Genomic DNA, 18,428 nt, shown 5'->3' with positions numbered 1-18,428 from the left:
GGTCGGCTCCCCAGGTCCAATCTATGCTATATTCCTTCCTTGTCTTAGCAACTAGGGCAAGTTATATATCATTTTCGTATAAATTAGGGACGAGGAATTCATTTTTGAAATAATTATTATGCCCTTCCATACAAAAAAAAATATTTTTGTACAAAACATGAAAATGTTATGTAATTATTTGTGAGAATTTTGGATGTTACAATCACAGTGTGGCGATTTGCACTAGATAAAAAATTGGACGATGTAGCCCATGTTTTCTTTATTTTGGAAAATATCACTTTAAAGTAGGCATTCATACATTTTTTTGTAATAAAACAGTAAATTATAGCGCGTGGTGGTAACGATTTCCATACAAATGGAACTATGCCCAAAATCAAAGATTAAAAATGTTTACTAAAACACTGAATTTGACATTTTAAAAGTTTATATATAATGTTTTAATAATTTTTCCATGCGTTTTTGCCCTTTTTTGGTACAAATTTGTTGTTTATATTTTTCTTCCATACAAACTTTCTCCCCCCTATTTGCCCCCGCGCTATAAATTAGTTTTTTACTACAAAAAAATGAATGAATGCCTACTTTAAAGTGATATTTTCCAGAATAAAGAATATATGGGCTACATCGTCCAATTTTTTATTTAGTGCAAATCGTCACACTGTGATTACTGTACCATCCATAATTGTCACAAAAAATTACATAACATTTTCATGTTCTATACGAAAACCATTCTTTTTGTATGGAAAGGCATAATAATTCTTTCAAAAATGAATTCCTCGTCCCTAATTTATACGAAAATGGTATATAACTTGCCCTAATTGCTAACACTAGGAAGGAATATAGCATAGATTGGACCTGGGGAGCCGACCCTTTCACCCCCCCTTTTTGGGGGATCTGCATGGTACGATCTCCTGGCTACCGGGCCAGATCAACTTTGTTTGACCTAAGGAACAATCGTGCCAAGCGGCATCGCCTGAGACTAAAGTGTATGCTAAATTACCTTACTGACCCTACTAATTATAGTGTTTAATAAATAATTTCTCTAGACATCTAAAAATCTCCGTCAGCCCTATAATCTTATCTGTAGCAAAAATAGGATCGTGATGCTGAAAAGACAAGCAAAACAGATGGTGTGATTAAATTATAAGGTATATGTGAAACCCGTTGCGGTCAGGCTGGCGTAAAAACCCAGATTAAGTATGTACCTACCGACATAGGGGAAGAGCACACAGCATGGCTATAATACCGATATTTTTATGTTACGTGGCAATGCCACCAGCCAGTTTTTTTTAACGACATGTTGACAATTCGGCAGTATCGTACCCACGGTCACCTTCTGCAACTTTCTCGAGTCGAATCGGTCCCCTGTCATCCCCAGTGGTACTCACTACACTACACTGCTTAGAAACTTTTGTTAGAAACTGCACCTATTAAAGGACTAAGTTACATTGGGATAACTTCGTTAGTTAGGTAATTAATTAAGTACCAACGACTATATAAGGTGCAGCGGGACAATTTCGACTGCGGGATAATTTCAATTAATCGAAATATTTTCCATATTTTACATTATTAACTAGAAGCACACACAACACATCTTTTTCGCTATCTGGGCAGATATGGCACTGTAGTTAATAATGTAAAACATGGAAGTCGAAATTGCCTCGCTGCACCTTACTAAACTAGAAGTAGTTTCTACAACACTTCCTGTTATAAATACAGTGACCAGTAAAAAATTAAGTGTTTTTTTTTTCTTTCTTAATTTACTGTAACAGTATTCTGAGCCTGCACCAACTAGATCTTTCGGTTTAGCCCATGGTTGACTGGTAGAGAATGCCTTCTAGCATTAAGTCCGCCATTTGTACTCTTCATTTATTGTGCAATAAAGTTTAAATAAATAAATAAAAAGCTAGGTATATTATATTTATCTACATTCTACAGTAATTACTAAGTAACCTATATAAGCGTCACGAATTTTCAGCCAGTGTGTATCGGCCCTAGGATCATGTTCGAGCGTTTTAATTTAAAGCACATCTTGTTTACAAGCACTTTCACATGCTCGCTTTCTTTTTGTTCGTTGGTCAATTTAATGAATACTGAATACTCTAATTATTGCATCAATCAAAAAGAAAAACTGAGTAACTGATAAACTGACCTTAAAATAGAGGTAGAGGGTGTGAGACTAGTGTAGGTATTTATTTGCCTTTGTTTCACTTAAGTAGGTACTTCGCATCAGTGGAAAGGGAATTTGGTTACGGGACAGTTCCTCACCATCACCATCTGCCCCGTCTTTAACTCACATTTCAAATGTCACAGACAGTGGCGATGGTAGCGTGAAGATTAGCCGTGGGCGATTGCATCTGCGAGGCCCTTTTCTTTCACTGTGCCCGAAGGGGCCTCGCACGAGGCCCCTCTTGGGGCGCGAGGCCGTGGGCGACGGCCCACTTCTCCCACGCCTAGCTACGCCACTGGTCACAGAGATAACTCCGTCATAATAATATTATTGTGATTATTATTCGCGATTTTATTTGATTTATGCAAACTTCGAATCTTCGACTTCTTTGACTTCCCGTGGCCAGAAATAAGGGTTTAGGGTTAGGGGGGTGAGTTGATTCAGTTAGGAGGTCAAACCATGGGCGTACGCAGCATTTTTTAAGGGGTGGGGCAGAAGTAGGGGAGGCTGGGTACGTTGTAACAGAGTGTAACAGGGTACGGTTGAAATAGAAATTCTTAGTTTATGGTCAGAGACCAGGGTGGGGCAACTGCCCCACCTGGCCCCACCGTGCGTACGCCTATGGGTCAAACCATTACTATTCTGCCTTAGGGATGGAAAGGGGGCGCCATAAACCCGCAGGAAATTGCATGTATATATGTACTTAACATAAAAAGCGATCCATGGCGCCGTGACCTGGGCCGAGGGGCTTAGGCACCTGCCGCGATAGCATAGAATAAGTAATAGTACTACCGTACAGGACACTTCCTACAAAACCGAAGTTTGACAGCGATTCAGGGACGAATCATGATATCCCATTCTCACTTATGTTATGACACTATATATCCCTTTCGGCTATTTAGGGTTGTCAATATTCCAGTAATTATCATATCTGTGGTCGTGCACGCAAAGGGACGTCAAGTTGTGTCAACCCCAATAATTGCTCGGAGCAATGCTGAGTCGGAGCCGAGTTTTCCCGAAGTCAGGAGTTTCTCCCCACGGAAGAGACGCGATAGAGAGGGTAGCGGAGATAGATTCCAGCCCTGGGACTGGAGGACCTTGTCAAGTTCGTAATATTTATGTTAGAAATAAAGGAGAACTTTGAAAAACTACTGTGAATAATAATAACATTATAAATATATTCAAGTCGCCATTATGTTGTCTAAAATCCATCTGAGATATTCCACTGACGATGAGTAGACGCCTGGTTTCTTGATGCCGCAAATCGTCGGTCCGAAGGATACCACTCCGATGAGATAATTCTTAGGTCCCTCGTCATTGTCAAACACCTGAAATAAAATACGTAAATGAATAAACCGAGGCTAATACAGCACTGATATACAGGATGTAACTAAAATATGTAGTAGGGACCCGTTTAAGGGCAAATTCGGTATCGTGTTATTCGTGTTTTGAGTAGGAAAAATTAAACAAAAAATTACATTATTATATTTGATAGAAAAAGAAACCTATTTTTTTGTCGTCCAAGTTGATCTAGGGGCTATTCATAAATTACGTCATTTCAAATTAGGGGGGGAGGGTCTGGACATCGGATGATGGTAGCATGACGTAGGAGGAAACGGGGTCATTCGAAGCATGATTTTTGGATGATTTTAGGTGGGGTCAAAAATCTTCAAAAATAGATGACGTAATTTATGGACAGCCCCCTACCATCCATACAAAGGTCAAAAATGTTTTCTACTGTTCCACAGAATAAAGGGTTGTGCTGTGTGAAATTTTCCCAAATTCGGAAACTGCTCATATTTTGTATAGGAATCGATATAGGTAAATCATTTCTCAAAATGAAAGTTTAGTTTAGTACTGGAATTTTCGAGATCTTTTTCATCTCTTTGGTTTGGAGACTTTCCGTAACTTGCAGTTGAACTTTGGAACTGTTTCTAACAAAACTTATTTGCTCCAATAACGCGGCTATCTATACCTTATAAAAGTGGTATACGAGTACGCGTGCCTCCGTGAGGGACAAAACATACGCAATGCGACACTATGATTGGTCGAATTTATTTGTTGCCCACCATAATACATACTAAATTTACGGTGGGAGATAAAAAATTTAAGGGCTCCTCTACACGATGGGCCAACACCGGCCACTCCAAGGGACGCAGCCATGCGGTAGAATGAGACAGCAATATCACTTGCTCCCTCTAACGCATAAATGCGTCCCTTGGAGTGGCCGGCGTTGGCCCATCGTGTAGAGGAGCCAATAAGACTGTAACAAGGACAAACAATAATAGCGTTTTCGCTGCTACTCCTACTGAGAGATACACAAGACTATCCCATTCGGTCATTTCCCCCCACCCCTGATCCAGTTATATACTAGATTCATGGGCTGTACCTTCATGACGGGTCCTCCGGAGTCGCCTCCGCATGCGTCCTTATTATGTATGGCACCTGCACAAATCTGCATCGCGGTCATCTTGAACGTCTTCCCGAATAGGTTGCATGCTGACTTTTCCACTACTGGAATCTGCAAGTTTTGATAAATCTATTTGGTTGTTTGTTCTGAATCTTGAATGGGTTCCGTGAACACAGTTTCGTTAAGATGGCAGTAGATTTTGTGGGCATTTCCAGTCGGTAGAAGGATGGACTAGTACTTCTATTGGAAATGCTAGTCAACAACAATTTACACTCTCTACTCCCTTATAAATAACATAATAGAAGGAAAGATTGAAGGCAACAAGAGAGGAAGAGGAAGGCCGAGGATAAGCTACATAACACAAATAAAAGAAAATGTAGCTGTAATGTCGTATAAGTAGGTGTCGGCCCTGGATATAGGTAGAGTCAAATGGAGAGAGCTACACCGACAAGAGTCTAACTCTTAAATTTACGACGACGACTCCCTTAGGCGATTTCTAGGATTATGAAGTTAAAAATTATCTGCTGAACCAAATTGTGTAAACCCATTTTTTGAGAAACAGTTGTTTTACTTACTGACATAGATAAATAAATACCTACTCTCATATTTTCAGTTTTCAGAAAGTTTCACAATACATTGGTACAGTATCATGACATACAAATGCATACTTGGTCATCCGCGGTACAGCTCTAGCCTAGTGCGGGGACCCCTGGAAATTCGGCTCTATTTAACCCATGCTATGCACCATGCACCCACCCGATGTCACAACAATCTATATATTGTACCTACTGCCTGTTTTGTGTGCAATAAACTTATTTTTATCTTTTAGTATAAAACACTCTGAAGACATTCTGATGGAACCACCACATACACAGACAGTGATGGGAACACCGTAAAACAAAACAATACTTATTCTTTATTCACACACACCTCACATACTCGTAGGTACACATTTTACAATAAATGTACAGTAACATAAACAAAGACAATAGAGTTAACAACAGGCGGTCTATTCGCTATAAAAAAGACAAAAAACGTATCTTAAACGGGAAAATGTATTAACCGAGAAAATACATGTAATACAAACAAGTTGGCGGGACTTACGAAATCGCGTATGAGAGAAATGCGCTGGTCTTACTGTTTAATACACCTCCATATATCAGAGTAAGTAGATACAGCGAGACTGTACTGAAGAGTTGACATTCTTTTTGATTAATTGATAGGTACCTGATTTTTATTTCTCTTACGGCCAGTTGCACCGACCACATTTGACAGACTGATCAACGTCAGCCGGCGCGCCCCGGCGCTTTACTATGAAACTTTCCATACATAAAAATTTAGCGAACTCTTTAACGATACGAACAGTTTGGTGCAACCGACCCTTAAAGATAAGTAAGTAGGTACCTACCCCTTTCTAATTTGCCGCTTACAGTTAAAGACAAATGTACTGTACGGTACGAATCATTCAGGAAAAGGCCAATTTTTCTTGGAAAATCAAGGGGTATTTTTGTATGAGTTATTGAATATACTTACAACTGGAAACAAACTTATTGATTAGGTTTATTAGGTACGTAATGACGACAAAGGCAAACCAAATTAGCAAAAGAAATCAAAACAAGGAAGGATAATCAATTCAAAAAATTAGTAAATTTTACAACGTAATTGTGACGTAGTCAAACAAGGATTCCCAGCCTATAGGTACATACCAGGAACATATTGTAGATTGTTTTTATAAACGTAGAATGATATCTGGAAGTGTACAAGGTGGAACTACACTTACTTAGTGACTATAGTTACCTTTGAGAGCATAATTGGTGTTGTATTATGAAATTATGATTATTCGTCGCAAACGCCTCGTCTACACAAAAAAAAAACAGATCCAAAATATCCAAATCACGATGGTTTGTAACATCTTGTATAATTGCCTGTAAAAATGTAGTGCATAATTGTTTTCCATCGTATTTTCTCGGAAACGTTCGTATTTGTCATGCTACTTCAGTCAACCTCAGTAATTTTTGTACCGAGACTGACTGAAATAGCAAGACTCGTTCGTACGTTTCCGTGAAAATACGATGGAAAATAATTATGCACCACAACTGTATACACTCTAACATACCTGAACATATTGCAGAATCTTTGCCCGTTCTTCCGTGGTCATGTTCATCTTGCCCCAGCCGGCAACTGTCAACATTTCACCCAGGGGCAACGGCACTAGTTGCTCGTCGTTGTATGGCAGGCAAGTTGGCGCTACGTACTTAATATGTATTAATGTGCAACCAACATATACCTGAACGTATGAATTGTAAGATCTTTGCCCGCTCGTCAGTAGTCATGTTCATCTTGTCCCAGCCGGCAACCGTCAGCATTTCACCCAGGCGCAACGGCACTAGTTCCCTGTCGCTGTATGGCAGGCAGGTTGGCGTTACGTAATATGTATAAATGTGCAACCAACACATACCTGAACGTATTGTAAGATCTTTGCCCGCTCCTCCGTGGTGATGTTCATCTTGCCCCAGCCGGCAACTGTCAACATTTCACCCAGGGGCAACGGCACTAGTTCCCTGTCGCTGTATGGCAGGCAGGTTGGCGTTACGTAATATGTATAAATGTGCAACCAACACATACCTGAACGTATTATAAGATTTTTGCCCGCTCCTCCGTGGTCATGTTCATCTGGCCCCAGCCGACAACTGTCAACATTTCACCCAGGGGCAACGGCACTAGTTCCCTGTCGCTGTATGGCAGGCAGGTTGGCGTTACGTAATATGTATAAATGTGCAACCAACACATACCTGAACGTATTGTAAGATCTTTGCCCGCTCCTCCGTGGTCATGTTCATCTTGCCCCAGCCGGCAACTGTCAACATTTCACCCAGGGGCAACGGCACTAGTTGCTCGTCGCTGTATGGCAGGCAGATTGGCGCCACGTAATCTAAAAGTCGTGACAATGTCTTAACAAAGTCTTTAATAAAAGAGATACAAGTGCATGTACCCTTATCGTATGCCTCGTTTATTAGAATAGGTTACTTCTAGGTAGTTAAATATATCCAAAACAAATAAGAGCAAACTTGTCCGCACTACTTTAGGAACACCTTAGGCGCACTTGCACCATTCCACTTTCCACCAAGGACTTTCCACCAACTTCGTTGGAAGTTGGAAGTAAAGACCGAGCAACGACGAATAAAGTCAATGGTTGTTTAATAAAGTCGTGGACCACTTCAGGTGCTGCCATTGTGACCACCAGTGGTCCGTGAATTACCGTTTAAGATCCACCGATTTAAATGAACAGTGCATACCTATAACAGACATTTTGCACCACATATTTACCATGCAATTGCACAGGACTATCCAAAGTGATGATAGCGATGTCGTTCTGGAAGGCCGGGTTGTTGAAGTTGGCATGAGGTGTAATGACCTTAGGCTTCCGATCCTGGACCTTCGGCGCGCAGACGTGCAGCTGACAGTCGGGGTCTGTCTCCGTGTTGTGTTCGCCCAAGCGGACGAAGGACCTCAAGAAGAAAAAATTGTGTCGTAAGTAGATACACTATTATGTTTCTTAGTTTAAAATTAAATGTCTAAGGGTGGTATTCCATCTGTCCGATACATTTGTCCAATGTGTATTGCGTCTCACATTTTGCTTAATGAGAGAGCGAGATGCAATGACATTGGACAAAGAAATTGGACAGGTGGAATACTACCTAAAGGAATACCTACTCATATTTCTAATTGTCCTCATAATGTCCTTTGCGAGACTATATTTCATTCACCTCAAAACCTGATTCAGAGGGTTCTCCATAGCTCAATTAGGATGTAAGTGGCTTCTATTCGAGGTGTGTTGTTGTTAATAATTATTACGTAGGTAATAACGATAAGAATAATTTATTGAGAAAGCCTATGAGTTGCATATTCGAGAGGAGAAAATTCGATTTTCGTTCGTGATAGTGCATCAGAATTATCTACGCGAACTTCAGTTTTAAATACCTAAAAAAAATACTGATAATTTTATTAGTCATTTTTTTATGTGAAAAAGGATTAACACACGATTTGAAAGTCACACCATGAAGGAATTTTCCTGCCGGCAATAAAATAATATATACAATTATAAGTACATAACCACCAATAATAAAGCATCCCAAGAATATTCATCGTCACTTAACAAGGAAAGAGAAATACATACGCACTGAATTTAATTTAAATACGTAAAGTGACTGTACCATACCTAGGCTAGCTACTTCCTTTGAATGTTTATTTAAGCAGTATATTGCACTATTTTTACTGGGAAATGGTACCTAGTTCAATGACAAATTCACGTTATTTCTGACTCGGAATATATTAATTTTCCCGGATCCCGGAACCCGGAACTAATATATGAGCAAATGCGCACTATATATTTGCGTATGTCCAATATCCGGCTACCATTCAGGTGAGGAATACTAACATTTCTAAGTCCGAATGTTTAATGTTAAAAGTAGACTAAACTAAAATGGAACTGGTAATCGAAGGCAGACTGAGAAGAAGGTATCGACTTGGGTCGTCCCATTCGTTTTTCGTCAAGTTCTTAAATTAGTCCTATTCTGCTTTCGTCACTCATTCTACATTGAAAGCCACCGACGATTGTGACGAATGTAGAATGAGTGACGAAAGCAGAATAGGACTAATTTAAGAACTTGACGAAAAACGAATGGGACGACCCAAGACGATACCGAGAAGAAGGTAGGTACTGCGGGACGCTTTCGTTCCATCGGGATTGGATTTTTAGTACATAAGTAGTAGGTAAATAGTGGAACCGGAGTCGAGAAGTCGTTGCTCACCAATACATTAAAAAAGGCCAAAAATCTGGAATAGGCAACATCTAGGCATGAGCGTTTATGAAATATGAACGTAGACAACTACGTTGTACCAGGCGTGGCTCACTTCGCGATTTCGTCGCTTTGCTACAGGTAGCTAAAAGTACATCCGTTCCACCCCAATTTTGGGGAAAGCCATAAGCCGCGCGTGGCGCTGTCGCCACTTAGCGGCCATATCTGTGCTGATCGTAACAGACGCGTTTTGTTAGAGAGTGAGTCTTCTGTACCTAGTACTATTATTTATTCTGTGGTTGTACTTACTAACTTTTAGTCAAAACTTAGCTTGGCGACAAATATTTAGAGCCAATTCTGCGAACTTAGATACCTTGATAGATAAATTGAAGGTGAACTAGTCTTGTAGTGTTAAACTATGTATAGGTACACGTATAAATTTGGCGATTGCGCCGCTTATGCGTCTTAAGTCTTAAGAAATCCACAAGAACAGTCAGCGATCCTGATGCAAATGGTCACCGGATTGCACGTCAGCGTCATATTCGCCTGATCTTTTTTTTTATTATGAATGGGCTTACTCATGGCCACAGACTAGCCGAGGCGTAGACGTGGCCTACGATGGAGCGAGCTCGCCCAGAAGGTGCCTGTTCACTCTTGACTTGAAGGTTGACGAACGATCTAGACGAACCTTAGTATGCACAATGTCCTACTTACAATTTGTACCCTGTATCCTCATCTGTGATGCAGTGAGCGGCGGTCACCACGTGCCGGTTGGTGATGAGCACGGCGCCGCACATCCAATCTATCTCTGGCTCGTCTTCGCCTGTTATCAAAAATAATTAAATAATACATAGAATAATATATATTTTAAAAGAACCTCGTTGACAAATAACAATAGGTATCCTGTGGCCCAACACTAGGCTAAGATTGTGACGTGACAGCCGAAATACCACCAGATTTCAAATATGTGTCGGAACAATCACAGTGGCGAACAGTCAAGTTTGCTCTTAGTTAGAAACAATCGCAATAGGTACCTACCATTAAATTATTAACAACTTACAAGTAAATATCGTGAGGGATCCTTCATCGTTTTGGTCATACATAAAGCGACAGCGTAAATGTAACCTTCCAGCAACATTCAGCAACATGTCAGCACAAGAGGTCGCGGACTCCTTTGCCGACTTCTTCAAAAGCGTATTCTTACAGAATGTCCCCAAACTCGATGCGTTTGCGGCCTCAGAGGCTGCCTCAGCCGAATCACCAATGTCCAGCACCCGACACGTCACAATTGATGACATTAGTGACGTGGATATCCGAACGGCCATAAACCGCTTGCGACCCAAGCATACTCAAGGTCCAGATGGAATACCACAATTCATTATTAAGGACTGTCGTGAAGCACTTATCCAACCACTGAAATATATATTTAACCTAGCATTGAAAAATAGAACATACCCCACGGTTTGGAAAACAACTAAAGTTCTTCCAATACATAAATCAGGATCCAAATCCGATGTCCGCAACTATAGGCCGATTGCCGTGCTATCGGTCTTCGGGAAAGTATTCGAAGCCATAATTTACGCCAAAGTCTATAAGCAGCTGAATGGGTGGTTCTGTGACGAGCAGCATGGATTTCTACCGAAGCGCTCAACTACATCAAATCTTCTTAATATCGTTTCCATCATATCGAATAACCTTGACCAACGGAGGCAAGTAGACACAGCTTACTTTGACTTCCAGAAAGCTTTTGATAAAGTTGATAACGATGTGTTGCTAAAAAAGCTATCTGCTGCAGGTTTTGGTACTTACCCAACTAGCAAAAAAGTCTCAGATTGCGCACTATATAAGAGTAGTGCGCTTATAGCGCTCTTATTTTTGTTTTGAACTTATCATCGCTCTTATATTAGTCTTAGACAAGCTAATACGCACTTTAGTAAGTTTAGTCTTATTACCTAGTCTTATATATGTATATAAGAGCATTTTATAATACCATTATAAGCCTCTCGCTCTTACAATAACATTTACTAAGTCTCATTGAACTTGAGAGTACCTGGTCTTATATCCACATTCTCTAAGTTCATTTGATCTTATAATAGACTTTCTAAATGCTATTATAAGAATGTAAGACTAATATCAACATGGCATAATACTATTATGAGCCTCTCGCTCTTACAATAACATTTACTAAGTCTCATTGAACTTGAGAGTACTTGGTCTTATATCCACATTCTCTAAGTTCATTTGATCTTATATTAGACTTTCTAAATGCTATTATAAGAATGTAAGGCTAATATCAACATAGCATAATACTATTATAAGCCTCTTGCTCTTACAACAACATTTACGAAGTCTCATTGAACTTGAGAGTACGTGGTCTTATATCCACATTCTCTAAGTTCATTTGATCTTATATTAGACTTTCTAAATGCTATTATAAGAATGTAAGGCTAATATCAACATAGCATAATACTATTATAAGCCTCTTGTTCTTACAACAACATTTACGAAGTCTCATTGAACTTGAGAGTACGTGGTCTTATATCCACATTCTCTAAGTTCATTTGATCTTATATTAGACTTTATAAATGCTATTATAAGAATGTAAGACTAATATCAATATAGCATAATACTATTATAAGCCTCTTGCTCTTACAACAACATTTACGAAGTCTCATTGAACTTGAGAGTACCTGGTCTTATATCCACATTCTCATAGTTCATTTGATCTTATATTAGACTTTCTAAATGCTATTATAAGAATGTAAGACTAATATCAACATAGTATAATACTATTATAAGCCTCTTGCTCTTACAACAACATTTACGAAGTCTCATTGAACTTGAGAGTACTTGGTCTTATATCCTCATTCTCTTAGTTCATTTGATTTTATATTAGATTTCTAAATGCTATTGTAAGAATGTAAGACTAATATTAACATAGCATAAGAACACTGTAAGTACGTACTTTTCTGATCTTACTAAAGCTATAATAAGATCAACAGCAGCACTTTAGTAAGATATTAGAGTGATATAAGATCAAGACACTTATATCACAAAAGAGAAGATCAATATAAGATGGTTTGATCTTAAATCGTTTTTGGGAACACTATTGTTAGTATAAGTAAAGCAAGGAACCGTAATTTATTCAACATGGCCACATCATTTGTATTCAGAATGCTTAAAATACTCTAATAGTGCGCTTGAAAAATGCACCTACATCAATGGCTGACTATCAATACAAAATAAAGAAATAAAATAATTATAAAAATATTCAAATACCATATTTGAGTAGGCGCATGAAGTTTGAAGTGTAAAACAGGGTCTACTTTACAATAAATAATATTTTCCCATGTGAATACTTACCCTGAAACATAAAAAGACGATGATAAACAGCACGTTATTATATTTAAACATAATTCATAAAAAGTTTGATAAACACTTACACTAATATGTTTTTGTCACGTTGCAGTTAATTTCACCCGTATATTTATACTTCACAAATAGAATGTTTCAAACCAAAATAAGCTTATTTAGGCTTACAAGATTCTAACGTTCGACCAATATAAGCCTATGTAGGCTTACAAGATACTTACGTTCGACCAATATAAGCCTATGTAGGCTTACAAGATACTTACGTTCGACCAATATAAGCCTATGTAGGCTTACAAGATACTTACGTAAAAGCGATATTAGCCTAAAGCAGCTTAATATAGTTTTGAAAAAGATTACTGTGAATGCAAACAACATTCAATTAGACTGATATTAGAACGATATTAAAATAAATACGCTTATGCTTTGTGCCCAAACCCGGGCTTATACGATGATATAAAATCAATATAAGAGCGACAAAATTGTAGTCTAGAGACTGTTGTTAGCGTGATTTTGCTAGTTGGGTATCTACTTGAGTTCGTAGCTAGTTACCTCTCGGAACGACAGCAATATGTTCAGTATGAAGGCGCGCGATCTACTCCGTTTTTGGTAACATCGGGGATCGGGCAGGGAAGTAGTCTCGGGCCCCTTCTGTTTTTAATTCTCCTGAACGACCTACCGGCAGCACTAAGTCATTCATCGTGCCTCTTATTCGCGGACGACCTAAAATTGGCTATGCCAATTAACAGCAATCGAGACTTTTCCCTACTGCAACTTGACATAGACAAAGTTTGTACCTGGGCGCGTGACAATGGCTTATTCCTTAACAATGACAAATGCTCGGTTATCACATACACGCGAGCTCGACTCCCTATAACCCATCCTTACGTCATAGAGGGCAAGCCTTTGAAACGCGTCAATGAAATTAAAGACTTAGGAACGTGGTTTGATCCTCAGCTCACATTTAATAACCACATTACAATAACCTGTAACGAAGCCCGCAGATGCCTGGGATTCGTCATACGTCAAGCGAAGCTATTTAATAATAAGCTTGCTATGACTGTACTCTATAACGCCTTCGTTCGAAGTAAACTCGAAACAAACGCAGTTATTTGGAGTCCCCATGAAAAACAGTACACGGTTCTAATAGAAAAAGTCCAAAAATCATTCATAAGGTTCCTCTATAAGAAGTTATATGGCTTTTATCCCCTTCTTTATCCCACCCTATTCGTTTTAGGTATGGTAGATTATATATCCTTAGAGTCACGTAGAAATATATACCTAATAAAATATTTTTTTCAATTAATTCGGGGACAAGTAACAAACCCACCATTATTACAACAAATAAGCCTGCGGGTTCCCCGTCTCTCCGCGAAACAGCTACGGCCCCGTAGCCGTGGTCTCTTTGCTGTACCTCCAGGTCGGACGCGCCTGCTTGCTACGTCCCCTCTTCACCAGGCTTTAACTTTGCTTAACGACATCTTGGACAGCGACAATGACCTAGATATTTTTTTCACGACGGAGTCTAAATTTCTAGGCGCATCAAATCGGTACATCGAATCAATCGTTACCACTAGCTCCATTACCTAATATGCTATAATAATTATTCGCTGGAAATATTTGACATTGCTTATGTACGACTGACTTAATTTTAATAAATTGCCCATATTGTACTCATCTGCTTGACTTTACCCGAATTTGTATTTTTATGACTTTGTACTATAATTGTAATTCCTCGATTCATTTTTATCCATGACATTTAATTAATTATTGCAATTCCTTGATTTATTTATATACATGACATTTAATTAATTATTGCAATCCCACAGTTTAATTATCCTTCAATGACATTTAATCAATTATTTTACTCCCTTGATCTCTTTTATGTAATAACGTCATACTCCTAATGTAATGTCAGTAATGTGTTATAGATTTAAATCGAATGTAGTTACTTATAATATATTCACTCACTTATTTATTCGAATAATGCATGTTGCTAGCTATTAAGTAATGTAATTCCAATTAGCACGTAAGGTTGAACTGTAAGTGTTAATTGTATGCAACAAATAAACAATAAACAATAAACAATAAAAATATGTTTTTTTCATAACTTTGCATCTAGGTGAATTTCAGAAAAGTTTGTTTAAATCTTTCGGGCGCCTTGTGAGCGCCGTTTATAAATTAGGGAATGCTCCCGGTACTTACCGGTACCGGAGTTTGTTTGGCGAGAACCGGGAAATGTCCGGTACTGTATCTGTATAGAAAACCAGTACCAGGGGGGCTACCGCGAAAACCGAAATTCGCAAATTGCGGGGATCTTTCTCTTTTACTCCAATGAAGGCGTAATAAGTGTGACAGAGAAAAATGCCCGCAATTTGCGAACTTCGATTTTCGCGGTTATAGCCCAGGAGCAGTACAAACATTCAATTACTAACTTGTGTACCCGAGGCGAGCTATCCATGGAAACTGGCCGAGTCCGGCGTTGAACCCGCCAATGATCCGGTCCGCCGCACTGTCGCCACATTCGAACTGCTGTAGCAACTTCCACGCGGGATGAGCCCTTATATTATCTGAGAAAACCATCGTTGTTATTACTCTCTTTATTTATTTTTCGTCTTAAGTTAGGTTATTTATGGTGTCGCTTTCATGGTATGGTTTTCAATGTAGAATGAGTGACTGTACATTGAAAACCACCGACGATTGTGACGAATGTAGAATAGGGTGGGCCGTTTGAGTAAATATTGGAAATAAGCAATGTAATACCACCTAAAAGATGCGTAATTTTATGTAGATAACGAGAAAAATAACGAGAAAAATATAATAATATTTTTTGTTTGAAGAAAGCAATGCCTTAAGCATCCGACATGATTTTAACGTTCGTCAATTACACTCCTAAACATTTTTTTCTGAAGTCGAAAAAGTACTCGTAAATTGCGTTTTTCGGAAATAGTACATTTCGATCCTAGTGCGGAAGGTATGTCATTACTTCACGAGTAACGAGATATCTTGCCACGAGCCGCAGGCGAGTGGCAAGACTCGGGACGAGTGAAGAATGACATTTCTGCACGTGTATCGAACGACGTTTTTTAATACAGTTGCGAAAAAATAAGAAAAACATTGTTAATCGTACACTAAACAAAAGTGGTAACAGTGACAGCTTGGTTAGACGTCGTCTTTAAGTATATTATATCTATGGGCGTTTGGCAGCTATTCCGTTCCATTCAGTCAACTTATTAAGAACGGAATTTTCAATATTGAATATTAAAAAATAAACGTGTTATGATGATGAAGAGGTAAGTAATTAAATATGAAATATGTAATATTTTTCGTATTCTTACATTAACGGTAGGTTTTTATGCTGATTACGACGTTTAAAGGAAACTAATATTAACACTCATCAATAAGTAGTCGTGAATTGGAACAAGTATAAATTTAAAAAAAATTGGAAAAGTAAAAAGCACTAGTTCGAGATAACCAACTTTCCGCACGCTAAACAGCTACGTAAAGTAGCACTTTTTGAGCAACTGTATTAAAAAAACTTTTACAGTACATATGGTCCTATTTTCCCGCACTAGTGCGTAAAATAGTACTTTTCGTACGATGTTAAAAGTTTAAAGGACCATACGTACTGTAAAACATTGTACGATACACGTGCGAATAAATAATTCGCAACTCGTGTCGATTTAAAACACTCCCTTCGGTCGTGTTTTAATTTATCGCCACTCGTTTCGAATTTCCTCTTTTTCGCACTTGTATCGTAAATAACTATTTAATATATGGCAGACGCCCAAATTTGTATTTGAATCCTATTCTAGGCCCATTAGTGAACAATAAAATAAAATAGATCATAAAAATTTATACTGTTTATAGCAAACCAATTAGAAAAAGCACATCGTAATATGCCTGAATTGGCATAAAACGCAACTTTTACCTAAGTTTACAAAAATAGGAATAATTGTAAAAATGCATAATAAAAATGCCAAAAACTGTTTTTATCATATTTAAGCAGTTCTACTTTCATATTCAATATAAACTAAAAATTTATTGTATATATTAACGACCCTTCTCATATTTCATGCGATAAAGTGATAATTGTATTTTATATGAACTGTTGGGGTGTTATATTATATGATTTTAGTGAAAATTAAGAGCTAAATACTACTGAATTAGGTTAGTTAATGGTCTATTTATGTTATATTATAATAATTTTAATAAATAAGAGCCATCCAATTTTTTATTTTATTTTGCCCTATTTTTTTTTCTTCGTCGGCTGGTAGAGGGCTAAAAATAATACCTATTTTGATTATTTTTGCTAGAACTGTAATCTACGCATTATTACGCAACTTTTGATACCTATTATGTTATGAGTTTTGAATATTTATTTTCTTCCATACAAAATCGGCCCACCCTAATGTAGAATGGGTGACGAAAGCAGAATAGGACTAATTTAAGAAATTGACGAAAAACGAGTGGGACGACCCAAGACGATACCTTATTTATAATATGAATATAAAAGTAAAATATAAAAACACTTACAAAACAATAAAAAATACATATAAACACATTATAAAAAACCTAATCTTTTTTTCAGGTCAGTCGACCCATATTCTGTTAGTATACACGGTGCTTAAGATATGTTAGTTGAGTACATAAATGGTAAAATCAATAAATTAAATTAAAGTTAAATTACATTAAAAATGATTAATGCCGATTACACTGAACTCAGTCATTGTAGTTTGATAAATTTAGCGTACCTAGTACTAGCGACCCTCCCCGACTGCGCACGGGTTAACAGATTATATACAAAGCTTCCTCAAGAATCACTTTATCGATAGGTGAAAACCGCATAAAATCCGTTCAGTAGTTTTTAAGTTTATCGTGAACATACAAACACACAAACAGATAGATACGGCGAGGGACTTTGTTTTATAAGGTGTAGTGATGAAGTTTGACAGTTCGTTAAATTTAACGTTGATTATGCGTGCAGTGTAACCTGCCAACAACAGTTGCTATGATGATGAAATATAGTCAAATGAAGTATGAAAATACTTTATTTTACCGGGGCATGGAAAACAGTGAGAAAATTCCATATCTATAATAAGTGTTTCATTTTCCCTATTATACTGTTGCTTGACCGGAATTTTTGGGTCGAGAATGATTTAAGTGGCGATCACAGTTTAGTAAACACACGGTTGGTAAAACCTACCCTAGCAGCGACATTATTACTGTAATTTGCTTAAAAAATGCGAGGAAATTCGATCTAAATACTAAACAATACATTAACATTAAAACTTGTCATAATGTATGTCGCGACACGTGACCCTCGCCCAAAACGGCTACTTTACAGGCAAATAGATGTGCCTGAACGTGATGATTCTAACACAAGGAACATTATGTTAATATTCCCTAGCACAGTATGCTTTAGGAAAATTAGAACACGGTCACCAATTTCGAACGATCGATTATATACCTACAGACATTACCTACTTTTAAAAAGTGCGTAGGCACTGGTAAGCAATAAGAAACTTACCATTGTTACCAGCTAAAGTATATACAAACTCTATAACTACAATTAAAACTACAGTGCACTTAATCATGACTATAGCCGAGTTATTTAAAATCTAAACATTGTTCGCGACCGCACGGTTTTACCAAACTCCCATTACTACATGTCGAGCGAAAT

The 18,428-nt window shown here is 38.0% G+C and overlaps 1 protein-coding gene across 1 annotated transcript in view; it reads right to left on the bottom strand.

Annotated features, from left to right (window-relative positions):
* The window catches only part of LOC134673620 (uncharacterized), a 25,381-nt gene extending 6,953 nt beyond the window's left edge, over positions 1-18,428 (bottom strand). The window contains exons 1-7 of the mRNA XM_063531619.1: positions 18,276-18,428; positions 15,181-15,315; positions 10,091-10,199; positions 7,905-8,086; positions 7,370-7,509; positions 4,557-4,688; positions 3,352-3,495 (exon numbers count right to left, since the gene is read on the bottom strand). Coding sequence (XP_063387689.1) covers positions 3,352-3,495; positions 4,557-4,688; positions 7,370-7,509; positions 7,905-8,086; positions 10,091-10,199; positions 15,181-15,315; positions 18,276-18,342 — 909 coding nt within the window. The 5' untranslated portion in view covers positions 18,343-18,428. The remainder of the gene's footprint in view (positions 1-3,351; positions 3,496-4,556; positions 4,689-7,369; positions 7,510-7,904; positions 8,087-10,090; positions 10,200-15,180; positions 15,316-18,275) is intronic.

The sequence above is a fragment of the Cydia fagiglandana genome, chromosome 18, assembly GCF_963556715.1.
Source record: "Cydia fagiglandana chromosome 18, ilCydFagi1.1, whole genome shotgun sequence".
Classification (NCBI taxonomy): Eukaryota; Metazoa; Arthropoda; class Insecta; order Lepidoptera; family Tortricidae; genus Cydia; species Cydia fagiglandana.
This window is presented reverse-complemented; position numbering and strand designations above follow the sequence as displayed.